Consider the following 15,113-nt stretch of genomic DNA (forward strand, 5'->3'; position numbering starts at 1 on the left):
TTCCACAGTCCTTCACCAAGGATTTCTAGAGGAACTTAAGTGTAGAAATACCTCTGTCACCAAACTGTTGGGCAATATAACCCCTCCAGACAGATACTACTTTTGCCCAAGTGCCTCCTTTTAATCTTTTGTGCCTGGCTCAGTTATTTCCCATATCTGTGCCCCATTACCACATGGAGAAGAGAAAAAAAAAATAATAAATTGAACTAGAACTGTTTTCCACAACTGTAGACAGTGCTAAGGAAAACTTGGCTTTTCCTCATCTGCTGGTGCATCACTGGTTGTTTGCTTAGCACAATATTTTTGCATTCCTTCTGCAAGTCTTTTCATGCAGTACTGTTGGTTGCTGTTTCCATTACCATCTTTTGGTGGGCTTTCTGTGATGCTTGGCACTCACTTCTTCCAGCATGCACACAGTACTGTTCTCAGTTCAAGGTACCTGTAAATTGCCTGCCACCTTATGAGGGAAGTTGGAGTCAATGCCTCCCAGCCCAGGTGGGGGTCAGCAGCTTTCCTCTGGAGATTAGAGTGGGTGTCTGACTTTAATTAAGACTGCATAGTCTGCAGGTGCAAGGGACCTCTTGTCTTGGGTTGTATGCCTCCTTCTATTTGGATTAGGATAGCAGCTACCTTCCTCCTACATTTCTGTTTTCATCCAGTACATGCAGCCCCCTGAGCCTGGTGACATCTGTTTTCTTACCATCAGAAAACCTGAGCCAGTGGGTTTGTTGTTGATTTTAAACCTCCTGAGACACATTCAAAAAGACAAGTGTTTAGAGAGATGTTGATTTCTTCTGTGCAGGGTGGGAAATCTCCACAAACCAAGCATACACACCATCTACACTGGCTTTTTATAGTCCAGAAAGTTTCACTCCGCTCCTACCTAGGTCAGGCCTACCTATTATATGTTCACAGGATTATGTAAGCAGAAAGTTACATAACATATTTTAATCTTCTACACTTGCAGGGGTCTTCAGTGGTCTTTGGTTGTTTGGGGGGTGTCCTCCTTGCCTTAGCCACCTTTGGTCACAAGGACGCTTCATTTTCTCAGCGGTCACTGTTTTGGACTTGTGCCTCATCTCAAGGGTCTTCAAGGTGTCTGTCCTTGTTTTAATTTAGGACAGTCTCGGATCTTTGCAGAGAAACACTCCATCACAGGAAGGCTGTTTTTCCTAGGTAAGGACGACTAATGAAACTTACAGTGGAGTTTCAACCTTGGATCTATAGCTGCGCCAGACAAAAATGTTTAACAGTTAGCTTTGGAGGCATCAACTTGGCTTTACCTTGATACAGCCTTTGGAAAGCTCCTCCTCGTGAGCAGTGCAGTGACTGTACAGTGCTGAGGGCTCACTGGTCCTCAGTGGGTGCCCTATGGAAAGGCGCTCAACTTCTTCCACGCAAGCGATGGATTTTCTTTGGCACCGCCGAGCTATGTCCCCGTTCCCCGTTCCCTCGTGCTTGCCAAAAAAAAAAGGGCATTCAGCCAGCGGAGTGCATTCCACGCTGCCCCCATCTGCACTGGCGGCGTTAGGTGACCAAGCCGTGGCTCTGGGTGATGAGCGGGTACGTGCCGAGGCTCCAGGTTGCACCTGAACAGAGATGAGGGCGCTATAGCGAGAAGGAGGGGCTCGGCGCGCTGACGGCGCCGCAGCCGCCGCCATTAGCAGCGCCGCAGACTACAGCTCCCGGCAGCACCCTGGGCCGCCGCTTCCCCCCGTGCTAAGATGGCGGCCGCCGAGCGGCGCGTGGCGGTGAGCGCGCCGCCGGGATACACGGGTGAGGAGCGGCGGGGGAGAGGGGGAATCAAAGTCGCGGCGGCGGGGTGTTTAACCTGTTTGTCGCCCGCAGCGCTGGCGGTGAAGTTCGGTGCGCGGCAACGCTCGCCGCACTGCCTCTTGGTGAAGGAGCACCGGGTGCGGGAAGGGCCCGCAGACACGCACCCGCCGCAGCGCACCCTGTTCGTCCTCAACGTCCCCCCGTACTGCAGCCCGGTGAGCGGGGTGGGGGGGCTGCGAGGGGCTCGACTGGGAGCCGCCAGCGCGGGGATTGGTGCGCTGGGAAGGCCTGGAGGGGAATCATCCCTGTTGTTCTCTGCCGGTTGTCCCCCTGCGTGAAGGACGCGCTGTCCCGTCTGTTCTCCTGCTGTGGGGCCGTGCAGTCTGTGGACCTCCGTGACAAACCGGGACCGGGAGAGAAGGCAGAAAAACCCACGTCCAAGTTCTTCACCAATAGAACGGCAACGGTAAGGGGTTAGGGGGGGTAGTGGTGCTTTAGTGATCAGAATGGGAAGAAATCCCAAGTACTGAGTGGTGGCGGTGAGTGGAGCGTGAGTTATGGGAAAACTGCTTGAGGGGGGTGTATAGAGTCCTAAGTTGGAAGAGACTTAAAAGCACCCAGTCCAACTCCCCTGCAGTGAACGGGGACACCTATGGGTAGATCAGGGTGCTCAGAGCCCCTCCAGCCTGACCTTGGGATGAGGAACCACCACCTCTCTGGGCAGCCTGTGCCACTGCCTCACCACCCTGAGTGTAAAATGCTTTCTTCTTACACCCAATCTAAATCTCCTCTCTTTAGTTTGAAATAATTTCTCCTTGTCTTACCCCAACTGACTCTGAGACTAGAGTCTGTCCCGTGTCCCCCTTTGGATACTGGAAGTCTGCTATTGGGTCTCACCGACATGGTAATAGGACTTAAATTTGTTCCTTTTTTTTTTTTTTTTTTTTTTTTTTTTTTTTGTCATCCTGCTGGAACTTGTGATTTGATCTCTGTATGTGTCTCCAACTCCCACAGTATATCTGACCATCCTGGCGGTGTTGTCTTCTTTTAGGGATTTCAAGTTGCATATGTGGTGTTCAAGACACCGGCTGGTGTCCAGGCAGCCAAGGCACTATCACAGAAAGGTCCCTTGTTGATATCAACAGAGAGTCACCCTGTGAAAACTGGCATTAGCAGTAAGTAAGCAACGGCTGCGTTCCTGTTAACCAGAGCAGGGGAAACATTTCCTCACTGAATCCTTCCTGACACATTCCAAGTTGTTCACCATTTTGTATTAAGACCGGACTGGGGAGATGTGCAGTATTTTATTGTTCTCTTTTTCTTATTGTATCTTAGAATCATAGAATAATTAAAGTTGGAAGAGATCGCTAATATCATTGCATCCAACCATCAACCCATCACCACTATACCTGCTAAACACATCATCTTGTTGATAGCTTATTCTATTGGATGTTGTAGGGCCTGGGTGAGTGACCCTGCAGAAAGACAAGGGCTCTTAGTACATTGGAAGGGCAGTTTTTCCCCACATCTCTTCAATAGCATGTAGATTCAGAGAGACTGGCTGTGTTTTGCTTTGAAAACTGAAGCCAGGCACCACATGGCTGTCAAGGTGTCAACACTTTGCATGTTACCATTGGTGGAAACACAGAATTGAATGTTGCATTTCTTGGGTTTCAGGATAGTCTGCTTCTCCTTGAAAAGTTGCACTCTCTTCCCATTACTTAATGCTTTTCTTCTGGAAGCCAAATCGTGCATAAGCTAAGGTAGTGGGGAGGCTGAATGGAAGTGGGAACCAAGGGTGTTCTTTCCCACAGCAGTTCTCTCTGGAGCTGCTGAAAGACATCACACCAAAACATGCTTCTAGAGGAGGCTACAATTGACTTCTGCTCTCTGTTTCAGAGTGGATTGCCAGATACGCAGACTCGGTAGTGGATCGAGAAGAACTGAAGGCTGAGGTGGATGCCTACATGCAAGACTATGACAAAAGGATAGCAGAGGTGAGGCCAGGCTGGAGAGGGAACCCAGCTAAGCAGTTTGTTTGTGGAGAGAAAGGCAGAGGGAAAGGATCTCTCAGTGCCCAGGTCCTCATAGAAGTGGCAGAGGGGAAGCACTGGCTGGCAGGATTGCTGGTTTGGTTCATTACAACTGGCCCATCCATCCAGGGCTCCCAGTAGGCACCCACAAATAAAACAGGTCCTGTCTGGCATGCAGTGTTGTGACTTGAGTGCCTGGTCCTATGCCTTCCTTCAAATCTTGTACTAGGAGCTGTAACCGTGTGTCAGAGTGGGACCTTGGAGGAGCCCTGCATCAGGCTGGCTGACAGCCCAGCTGTACTGAGCTGCCTCACCTTTCTGTCTCTGTAGGAAGAAGCCAAAGCAGCCAAGGAGGAGGGTTTACCAGATGAGGAGGGCTGGGTGAAGGTAACACGGAAGGGCCGCAAGCCTGGCCTGCCCCGGACAGAGGCTGCTAACCTGCGGGTGCTGGAGAGGGAGAAGCGGAAAAAGGCCCGCAAAGAGCTGCTCAACTTCTATGCCTGGCAGCATCGTGAGACCAAGAGAGAGCGTGAGTGTCTGAATCGCCTTCTACCCTTCTCTGAATCATGCTGTAGCCCAAAGAACATCTTTTTTTCTTTCAGTGGAGCTACATCCAGCTGCAGTTGAACAGCTGGCTGGGAGGCTGGGCTAATGGTCTAGCCAGTTTCTGGGGATCCCTTGCCACTACCTGGCCTAGCAAAGGCTGTTGGAATATTCTTTGGGAGAGTGGGCAAATGGTACCATTTGTGGTACCATTGTTTTTGTGCTACAGATGTTTTTGTCAATCTGCACAGAGGCAGCCACGGGAAGGGAGAACTAGTGTGTTCCTTCCCCAAGAGGGAGCTGCAGCACTGCAAAGCAGCTGGAGCCTCAGCTCTGAACTTAGCCCTGACGCAAAAGGACCTGTTCTGAGCAATGTGTGCTTGCAGCTGTCTGAACTGAACATCTTCTAGTGTGCAGAAGTGAAGCTCCACAGGAAGGGGGAGGTCTGCTGCTCCCCTGTGACTTGTTGCCTTTCTTTTTTTGTGTGTTTCAGATATTGCCCAGTTGAGGAAGAAATTTGAGGAGGACAAGCAGAGAATTGCACTGATGCGAGCCCAGCGCAAGTTTAGGCCATACTGAGCTGAGCTGTTTCTTCTGATGCCTGTGCTGGAGAGGGCAGGAGAGATGCTTACAGACTCACGTGCGAGGAACTGAGGCAATTTCATATCCCTGCCATTGGATCTCATGTGGGAGCATTGGCTTCAGTTGCACTGCATCTTCCTGCTCTCATGGCTGTGCCTGCACTGACATCATCCAGTACCATTTCCCTATGTGCATGGGCCAAGGGGGCTGAGGCGTGTCTTCTGACAGCCTGTATCTCTGTGCCAACCAAGGCCCTCCTGAAGTTTGGTAAGAGACAGTATTTGCCCAACACAACCTCTGCAGGGGCAGGGAATGGCTGAAGAATTGTAAATAAACTGGTGCTGCTCCTCAAAGACAGGAATCCCACTTTCTCCATTGCTGTGTTGTGGGGAACAGTGTCTTCTGTATTGGACTAGGTTGGTGATAAAAGCCATGGCTTATGTGCCAGTGGTCCTTTAGGTGTTTATCTGGGGGCGATGAAGAATGGGAGAGAAAGCCTGGAAACAAACAACTGGAAAGTTCCCAGACCTGCTGTCACTGGGGAGATCAGTGGTTTGGTACAGAGCCCTACTTTTTCTCTTGGTGCTTCCCTCCCAGGCAGCTCAATCTCAGCTGGGTGCTGAGATGCCCTTCCAGCTGTATTTGGATCTCTGCAGCTAGGTGTAGCCTGGGCTACAGTGGGAACCACTGCCATTCAGCACTGTCACTAGACAAAGTGAGAGGACAGCCTAGCTTTGGAGGGATAAACCAGACTCCAGGGTGTTTCCACAAAGTCTGCTGCCAGCCCACAGGAGGGCAGGTAAGGATGGCAACATGCACAGCTGGTTGTTGGGCAGTGCTTTTGCTGCTGATCACATAACTTGCAACTTGATGCTAGCAGCCTGTGACAGCTGTTGTGATGTGAAAGAAGGCACCTCTAGCACGCAACATTTATTTTACTGCCCGCAGCCTCAGTAAGGGAGTGACCATGAGCATATGGAGGAAATGCTGATAAATCCGACACAGTTAAGCTAAAGTAGATTCACTGTCCTCTAGAAAATCCACTGTATATGCAGCTTCCATTGCATGAGGAGATCGCCAGGCCTGCTTGCTTCATATGGCTTTTTGCATCCATTTAAGTAGGAGGCAGATGGATACTTAACGTGAAATATCCAAAGCAGAATGCATGGAAAAATCACTGCTTCATAAGATTGGCACTTGAGCTGCTTGGGTGAGCATCCTGCAAGAAAGGTTCACTCTTCTGTAAAGTCAAAGACGACAGTGTTAACAGTGGAAGATCAATCTTTATTTAGAAGGGCAGAAATCACCTCTGCCAACTTTTCCATTACTAATAGTTCTCACAGCTGCTTCAGCTAGAGGATTAATGACTCATTTCCCAGCAGTTCATTGAAATGGCCTTCTGTACCCAGGTGAGCTCTCATTTAAGCTGATTATTAAAAAAAGCAGCAGCCCTCACAGTAGAAGAGAGGTTGAGGCTGCCTGAGCTCAGGCAATCATGGAAATAAGCAGAGAAGCAGAACTCTTTCCTGTTTTTTTTCAACTGGCTTAGCCCTGGGAGGAGACTTGTCACTTCATGCTGAGAGAGGAGGAAAGAATGAGCTACCTCTCTCTTGCACTGCTACAGCTGCTGGTGCTGCTGCTCCCTGAGGAGCCTCTGCCTGTATTCCTGATCCATTTTAGGATGCAGAAGTTAGGAAGAAGAAAGGGGAAAGCTACTGTGTATCTAACTTTGCAGATCTGCATTCACCCCTTCAGAGAGCTCAGCTTAGGAATAAGTATCATGAAACCGACATTGGATGTGAGGTAGGGATGGTGACAATTTCTCCAGAGTCAGATTTTTAGCTACTTCTTGTCCTGGACTGCTGTTGCAGTGACTGCTTAGAGCCTTGCTCTGCTGTTCTGCGCTGTCAGGAAGTTGCTGATGATCCCAGACACCACCTCGGGTTCATTCAGGTGCACAAAATGACTCCCAGGCACCTCTACTAGCTGGATGTCCTAGAGGGAGAAGACAAGTAGAAATAAAGCAGGAAAGTGTTCCTAAAGTGTTCCTTCAGGCAAGCTGTGCTCGCTGTGTCCTACCCACTGGGAAGGAAGCCAAAGGAAACAATGCAAAAATGGTGTCTCAAAGAAAGGTTGGATTTTACATTTCCGTAGCTAACTGCAGATACACCAGCCCCTGGCAAACCCATCACATAAAGATGGACAGTCCAACAGGGAGGCAGGACAGGGGTGGGAGGAACTGGGAAGAGCTACATGTGGAAGGCAGTACTGACTAGGATTTTGGCAGTAAGGGCAAAGCTGGCCTTCCATCCCCTCACGTGAGGACTGGGCTGTTTAGGACAAATCCCGTGCTGTGGATATTCTCTAAGGTAAGTTATTTCCCAGCTGCTTTCAGGTTGGTGTCTCGTGAAGTGGATGGAGAAGTAAAGATGGAGATCGCTCTCACCTCTTTGAGGGTATGCTCAAATGCCTCCCGTAAGGATTTCACAAACTGATTTCTGCTCTCTAGCTTATGTAGTGCTAAGAGTCCATCTTGTGCTCTGAAAAGAAAGAGCAAGGCTCAGTAAAGCACACAGTGTACCTCTGTCTTTGTGGCTGTCTCCTGGGCAGAAGCAGTGTCCCCAGGACAGACTGGGATGGCAGACCCAGCTGCTCCGCAGGCTGCCTGTAAGCAGCATGGTTACAGGTTTGTGCATGGTAGTCAGAGGAGTAAGGCATGGCTTGGCTAAGCAGCTGTTGTCTATCAGGCTATCTGTTTAATACTTGGAGTACTGCCTAGTAGTATCACAGGGAGACAGGTTAAATATTATCCCCCCAGGACTGGCTCCTTAACTTGTCTCAGTATATAATTCCCTGCCCCTACCCTATCTTCTGCTCTTGGCTTTATTCCTTCCAGCCAGCTTCTGCATCTCACCTCTGTCCCTTTCCCTCCTCCACACTGCTGCTTGAACACTTTAATCACAGTTCCTGCCCTACTTGGAGCAGGAGGCACCAGGGCAGTTCCCCTGAAGAAGCCAGTGTTAGATTCCCTGTAGAATTAAGATTGTACTGCAGGTAACCGGATGAAGGGATGTCTGAGGCTTGAGGGGATGTGTTCTGTATGGCCTAGAGGACCTGCCCTCACCATGATGTTCCATTTTTTCTGCTCCAGTCAAATAGGAAAAGTCTTAAACACAAAGAAAAATGCTCTCGTGATTTGAATAGCCTAGAGAAGCCAAAGCTGAATCTCGTTTCTCAGCTCCCAGCACCTCCTTATTTCCCCTGGACAGTGTGGGCCAACATCACCAGAACCTTGCACACCTTGCCCTCTAAGGAGACAGCAAAAAAAGCAGGAGGACAAACAGCACCCAGACCAGACAGATGGCTTGTGGGGCTCCAGGTAAGACATCGGCTGCCTTCCCAGCATCTCCTCCCTGCCCTGGGGCTGGGTCAGGCTCCAGAACCAGCTGAAACAGGTGAACGCTGCAGTGGCTTTACCGTTTGTACAGCAAGAGGAGTAGAGGGCAGATGGGTTGTTGCCACTGAAGGAAGAGAGTCAGACCACAAGGGAAATATGCAGGAATGATGATGGAAAGGCTCGTGTGTCTGCCAGGATGTTCCCTTTGCTCAAAGCCAGGGTGAACAGATGGGGAAGAGCCCTTCTAGCCATCACCCCTTCACACAGGGTGGCTGGTTTTGCTTGTGCCTCACTCACAATATGATGAGAACACGGTCCTTGATCTTCTGCAGGAGCTTCACACACTGTTCCACAGTGAGGTACTCTCGACTCTGCTGCAGGTGCAAAAACAGGGAGAGCAACAAAAGTCAGGAACAGCAGCTGAGGATAGAGGGTGTCCCCAAGCCCTGTGCAGGAGAGACTCAGGCCCCACAGCCGCTGTGCTGAGACAGGACAGGCTGCCAGGCTGCACACAAGAGCGCCTGGCTCTGCAACTGCTCCTTCTATCCAGATGTGTTTCAGGGCTGCCAACAGCACTGCCTGCTGGGTTGCAGCACATATGGGAATGATCTCACAGCAAAGAAAAAGCTTTAAAAAGTCCTTTTAGTAAAAAGGAGATAGTACAATACTCTGGTGTTCATAGTTTGGCAGTAGCACAGGTAGAGGAGGCCCTTCTTACACAATAGTGGCACAATGCTATCAACATATCAGATGTAAAGACTTTGTTCCACTCCCTCCCCCCTCCCTGTAAGGGTGACCTGACAAAGAAGTTGACCTAAAACATCCATCCATCTGCTGCCTTAAGAGTTACAACAGCAGGAAAATGTGGCCAGGAGGCCCTGGGGCTCAGGAACTGCTAAAAAATTCAGTAACATTTTCCAGTGACTCTAAGCTGAGTCAGTTAATGATCAAGTGCAGGCTCTTTTAAAAGCAGCATTTAAAAGAGGTGTGGGAATTAGGAAAGCAGTAAGTAAATGGTTGGGTGGAGGCAGAGCCTGGGCTCAGTTAGTGGGCCTCCACTACCTCTGTTTTCTGTAAGCTCAGGGCTCAGAAGCAGCAGGGGGCAAGTCAGAACAGCAGTGCTCACCGTACGGACTCTCATGTCTCTGTTATACACCAGCCCTGCAAGGAAAACAAGAGCAGGTTTTCATGTCTCAAAGAAACAGGAGTTGCTCTGCCCCTCGCCTCTGGGGTCTGCCCAAGACTTTTTGAGGTAAGAGGAGTAGGATTAACTCAAATATCTCATTTTTATTATTTTTTTTTTCTTCCTTTACCCATTCTAGGACTCAAGCTTCAATGTCAGCTGCTGGGAAATGAGAGCTTTGCCTCCAGATTTAATTGATCCCATTCAGGCTATGTAAATTCATAGCTTGGGCACCCTGGACCCTGTGGAAGACAATGGCTGTTGGCACTGCTCCCTTCCCACACCCAGTGTTGGGTCAGGCCTGACATGAGCCCCGTCTCCAAGCAGCCCCTTACCAGTGGGTGTCTCAGTTGCTCCTCGCTGCAGCAGGATTGCCCCACCCTCTGCTGTCAGATGTCTGTTTGCTTCTAAGAGCCTGGAGGAGACATGGCAGAGACATTGTGCTGCTGAAAAAAGGAGGAAGCGAAGCGAAAATGGCATGACAAGGTGACAGCAAGCTCTCAGGCTGCTTCAGAGAAGAGCAGGAAGCTGACTGCAGAAGCAAAAAGTCTTGCTGAGATACCAGAAGAGAACGTGAATGGGCAGAACCGTGACAGTTTCCCGTTACGGTTCATGCAGCCACAACTGCCCAAGGTGAGGATGCACAGCAAATGAAGAGACAGGTGGGAACCCACCTCTGCAATGCTGCTTTGGGGCTACGTGCTCTGGGAGCTTGCTGCTTTGCTTCTAGACTCAGTAATCTATCGATAGCCAGCCGCTTGGATTTCAGCCATGCCTCAGTGTCCTAAAACAAAGAGATGTACAGCGCAGGAATAACCTCCCATTTCTGAGTCACTTTATGCTTTATCAAAGGGTAGAAGAGGGTATTTCACCCATCAGCATCTCTCAGAGCTAGTACCAGTTATAGACATGTTAAAAATGCCTACTTCTTGAGGAAAGAGAACAGCAATACATAAGAGGCAAGATAGGAGCAGAAAACTAAGCACTCTTGTATAGAAGTTATTAACCTTTCACTCTTGTGATCTCTTTTACCTCCTCCCACTTCACTTCTGAATTGAAGACAACTCTCTAAAAGAACAAGGTAAATCTGGGATCTTTTGCCTCTCTGACCATGGGCTTCTATCAAACCCCCCAGCACCTGGTAGTGATAATGGCAGTCTGGGAATGTAGCTTTATGTCCTGCCAGGAGCAGAAAAAATCTGCCAGCCTTGCCCTCAGGTCACCAACAAGCTGTTGGCAAGAAAACAGCCTTGGCATGTAGTTAGCTGCTTGGACAGAGGTTCCAGTTCCTTTTGCACATGGGCATGGCATAGACAAGTGAATTTCAGTGCTACAGGACTGCAGGATGCTCCCTAAGGGCCATGCTAAGCAGGGTCTCACTTCATGCAACAAGGAGCAGATCTGTGCTTGCCAAAGAAGTTTCAAGAATTGTGTGACCTGCCAGGAACTGGGCACATCAGTGTTCTTTTTGAACAAATGAGGGGAAAACAAAGACACTTCTTCATATTTTAAAAAAGAGAGGGGAAGGACACGTGAAGTCTAACCTCTGGAGCTAGTAGAAAGCCAAGATTTTCCAGCAAGATCAGCTTGTCCACCATCTCAGGATACATGAAAGCAAACTGAAGAAAGATGAAACATTATGAGACAAAGAGAAAAGCTGCACACTGAGTACTGTTTTACATCTTGCTGTACTGGAGGTGGGGTTAGAAAAGGGCCTCTCCTTCCCCAGAATCCAAGACCCGCATAATCTGTCTCTTCATTCCTCTCTCATTTGTTGTTCCAGCTGCAAAAGTCACAAACCCCATGAAGAAAGTATGCTTTACTCACCATTCCTGCCACAGACCCACCTGTAAAGAAAAGGAGGGTGCTCAGTTATGCCCAGGCCACCTCTTGGTAACAGGAGCACCTTTTCCCCAAAGCAGGATCTGTCTTAGAAGCACAAATGCATGTTTGTAACAAGGGATAACACCCAAGCTACACAGTAAAGCTCTCTTAGCAGAGAGGATGCAAGCAGAGAGCAGGACTAGTAAGCTGGACTCTGTGTCCTGCCCCATCTCCCTCTCAGGCAGCAAAGACAAAGGAAGAGTTATCAGTTAAAACACTGTGGTGTGCAGGTACTGTGAGCTGTGTCCAGAGAAGCCCTGGGCAAGAAAGGCAAGGCCATAAAGCCTGGGGAGAGCAGGAAGGCCTGCTGTGAATATTCCTGCCTTAGACCATCGCTCTTTGTTCATCATGGTTCCCTCCTGGGGGCTCAGGAAATGCCCACAGGGACAGTCAGTGCCCTTTGTACTACAGTGTTGTGAAAACAGAAGCATTTAAAGCAAGGATGTAGATTTTTGAATCACTCAAGCAAGAACTTGGTACTTGACACAATATAATAAATATTCCAACCCAGCTTCTAGCAGCATGCTTTGTAAATTAATTATCTACTCATATTTCCATGAATCTCACAGCTTACAAGGAAGAGAGCCACTTACCCATACTGTGACCCATCAGGGTGAACCGTCTCCACCGCAATGCTAAGTGGCAACAGACAAAAACAGACAGTGATGCATTAGAAACCAGAGCTGCGGCATCTTGCTGCTTCCCCACTAAGACAGGCCCCTTCTCCCAAGAGGGCTGCTGCAATGCTTAATTCGTTTCCTAATCCAGAAATGAGGTGGCTGAGTAGGCCCGTTGTAAAGAAAAAGAACATCCACCACCTCATTTCTTTGGTAGTTATCTCACACAGCTCTCAAGTACGCTCTGCACTGCAAACAAGCTACTGCAAATTCCCATTTACTGCCAGACATGAGACTGGCAACTAAAAAAGGAGCCTCACTGTGCAGCACCCACTGAAAGGGGGAAACCTTGTAGTAGGGTGCTCCTATAAGGCATGCAGCACGAGCTGCAAGGACATGGCCAGCATTGCTGCCCTGGGGAACGTATCATTATCCCAAGTGAAAGCTCTTTGTACCAGGAAGTGTATCAGTTTCAGCTCTTCGGTCCATTTTTAGGGAGCTCTGGGAGACTTATAGGAAAATACTGCTTCATCAATGCTGCCATCTGAAACATATCATGCTGAAAGGCATATTTTACACTCTGAAACACTGAAGAGCTACCACTGGCTCCCTCACAATCAGCACACAAATATGTAGTCAGACCAGATGCTACTAGAGCCCAACACACCTTGGCTTTCAGATTTCTTTGCATGGCCCTAAAGCAAACACCAACCTGTGAATGGGGAGAACCAGAAGACTCTCCAGTTAACATCTAACTCCGGTTGGAGGTTGCTGCCTGCTTAAGAAATGTCAGTCTGGGGGAGTTACTTAGTTGCATCCACCACTCAGCCACTACCACTGCTTTTCAGTACAGAAACATTTCCTTCCCAGGGTTTACTGTTTCAGTAAAAAACAAACAAATCAAGAACCCACAGAGCAGGAGTCAGTTTAACAAAGCACCAGCTAAGGTTAGTCTGGAGAGAAGCAGACGGTGCTCCCTCCCAGCACTTGATGCTGCTGACTTGTTCCAAAGAGCAGGAGTGAGACAGCACCCCCAACATAGTCATCTCCTCAAGGGCCCTTTCAGCTACTCACCAGCTGCCACGCGGCGCACATCGCTCACATAATCTAGGAAATAGTAAGGGCAGCCTGCAGGCCGGTGAGATGACAAGCCATGGCCAGAAAAATCCATTGCCACGTACCGGCAATCTGAAAAGCAGAGAGCGTCAGACACACAGCCGTGCCACACAATAAGAACCATGCCAGGGAGGCAGACCCACCTCTGGGGAGCAGTGGAATAAGCCTGTCAAAGGTGTTGGCGTTGTCCAGCCAGCCATGCAAGCACAGCACAGGGTGTCCCTCCGGGGGTCCCCAGGCCTTGGCTGCCACATGGCCCCAGGGCACAGGGAACTTCACCTCCGAGAACATGCCCAAAATAAAGCACTCTCAAGCGATGTCCCCTGGGAGCCACGTGCTTAGAACACGTCCCAGGGAGCTTGTTAACAGCCTAGAGCTCTGAAAAGAGTAATACAGATCTTTAGTAACTCACTAGCTTTCTGTAGTCTTAATTAGCAGCTTGCTGATTTACAGCTCCCCATTCAACATCCCTAGCCACTACGCCTGCTTGCCTGTTTGGGGACTCCTCCTCCCAGCACGTACTAACGATGCTCCTAGGAAAAGAGGGAGTCTTTTCTTCCTGGGAATAAGGATGCTGCCTCCTGTACTGGATTACTGCCTCCTTCTCCTCCTTTAACCTGTGATTTCTCCTCTCCTGCATCTCCTACAGAGTATGTCACACAGCAGGTCTCCTGCTGCCACCCTCCCACGTGCTCCTCTGGGCCACATGAGATGAGCCCACGACCCACCAGGCACCTGCTGGCACACACACCTGTCTCACTGCTGCCAATCTGCTTGTTAGTTGCTGAGCTTCATCAGCACATAGAATTGGTTGGGTTGGAAGGGACCTTTAACCCTAAGCTCCAAGTAAACCCCCTCCAGCACAGAAACCGGCCTCCAGGGCTCTTTCAGGGCTGTCCTGAACATCCCTCCATTACCCCTAACCCTTCTAGCTTGCCGAGACCCACAGGTAGCCTGAATCCCCCCCTCACACACTCAGCCCCACCTCTCACGCTGTGCCCCCTTCCCAGTCCCAGTCTCACCCTCTGCACCTGAGGCCTCCCCCCCGCATCCTCCCTCGCTCCCACCGCTTAGGAGCCCCATTAAGCTCAGCGCGGGGCCACCTCCCCCAGCCCACGGGCTGGTCTCAGCACGGCGCCCCAGCCCCCCTCCTACCGCTCCGTCCGCTCGCACGGCGCAACCAGGCCGCACGACGGAGCCCGGAGGCGGCGGGGCGGGCACCGCGGCAGCACCTCCCCGCGGCCCGGCCGCTCCTTCCCTGCGCCTGCCCGGGGCGGCCGCGGCGCTGCCTGGAGGGGCTGGGGCCGCCATTTTGGTGCTCCCTCACCGCCACCCTGCTGGGGTGCGCAGCTGGTGTGGGAGGTCTCTCTAAACGCATCACTGCCATCAGGTTCACAGCCCGTTAAGGGAGTAACGAGGGGTATGAAGCTGTAATCCGCCTGAGGGGGTCCTGCTGCATCCTTGGCTGCCTCCTGAAGAGATGTTGCTGATGGTGGAAGCTGCTCGTATGGCAGTGTTATGGTGTGAGATGCCGTACGTGTGACCCAGGAGCATCATAGGGGCATCAAATAAGATCTGTGCTTCACGCCAGTGCTGGATTGTATCCCTTTTTGATGGAGGAAGTGTTCTGAGCTCTGACATCTGCTGTAACTGCACTGCACTGGGGATGAGAGCCACTTACACACTGCTGACTGCACTGCAGAGCTGAGCTGCGGGCAGGTGAACAGCAGACAGAACTGCGAGTAACTCCTTCATCTATGAAACTTGAGTCCTCTCAGCCATGGATGATGAGGGGCCTGGAGCACCTCCCATACGAGGAGGGGCTGAGAGCTCTGGGACTCTTCTGTCTGGGGAAGGGAAAAGACCGAGAGGAGATGGTGTCAGTGCTTATAAATACCCACTCCCAGCGCGGGAGCCAAATGGATGGGGCCAGGCTCTTTTCAGTTGTGTTCAGCAATAGACCAAGGGGCAGTGGGCACACA

The 15,113-nt window shown here is 50.4% G+C and overlaps 2 protein-coding genes across 3 annotated transcripts; one reads left to right on the top strand and one right to left on the bottom strand.

Moving 5' to 3' along the window:
* The first annotated feature begins 1,390 nt into the window (after positions 1 to 1,390).
* Positions 1,391 to 9,841, top strand: RRP7A (ribosomal RNA processing 7 homolog A). 2 transcript variants are annotated; one of them, XM_048949608.1, is made up of 9 exons: positions 1,391 to 1,776; positions 1,849 to 1,991; positions 2,117 to 2,242; positions 2,828 to 2,951; positions 3,676 to 3,773; positions 4,140 to 4,338; positions 4,846 to 5,733; positions 8,086 to 8,313; positions 9,654 to 9,841. In XM_048949608.1, the coding sequence occupies exons 1-7, from the start codon at positions 1,725 to 1,727 to the stop codon at positions 4,929 to 4,931; spliced, it is 828 nt and encodes a 275-aa protein (XP_048805565.1). In that variant the 5' UTR covers positions 1,391 to 1,724; the 3' UTR covers positions 4,932 to 5,733; positions 8,086 to 8,313; positions 9,654 to 9,841. The 2 variants fall into 2 exon arrangements, with proteins under 2 accessions (XP_048805565.1, XP_048805556.1); XM_048949599.1 differs by lacking the exon at positions 9,654 to 9,841 and having other exon boundaries at positions 8,086 to 8,622.
* Positions 6,198 to 14,398, bottom strand: SERHL2 (serine hydrolase like 2). Its single transcript, XM_048949587.1, has 12 exons — positions 14,287 to 14,398; positions 13,275 to 13,509; positions 13,090 to 13,203; positions 11,992 to 12,033; positions 11,342 to 11,361; positions 11,059 to 11,133; positions 10,189 to 10,298; positions 9,850 to 9,929; positions 9,458 to 9,492; positions 8,629 to 8,705; positions 7,381 to 7,474; positions 6,198 to 6,929 (listed from the first exon to the last, which is right to left on the bottom strand). Exons 2-12 carry the CDS (start codon positions 13,420 to 13,422, stop codon positions 6,813 to 6,815), a joined length of 912 nt encoding a protein of 303 aa, XP_048805544.1. The 5' UTR covers positions 13,423 to 13,509; positions 14,287 to 14,398; the 3' UTR covers positions 6,198 to 6,812.
* Positions 14,399 to 15,113: the final 715 nt, after the last annotated feature.

The sequence above is a fragment of the Lagopus muta genome, chromosome 1 (assembly GCF_023343835.1).
Source record: "Lagopus muta isolate bLagMut1 chromosome 1, bLagMut1 primary, whole genome shotgun sequence".
NCBI lineage: Eukaryota > Metazoa > Chordata > Aves > Galliformes > Phasianidae > Lagopus > Lagopus muta.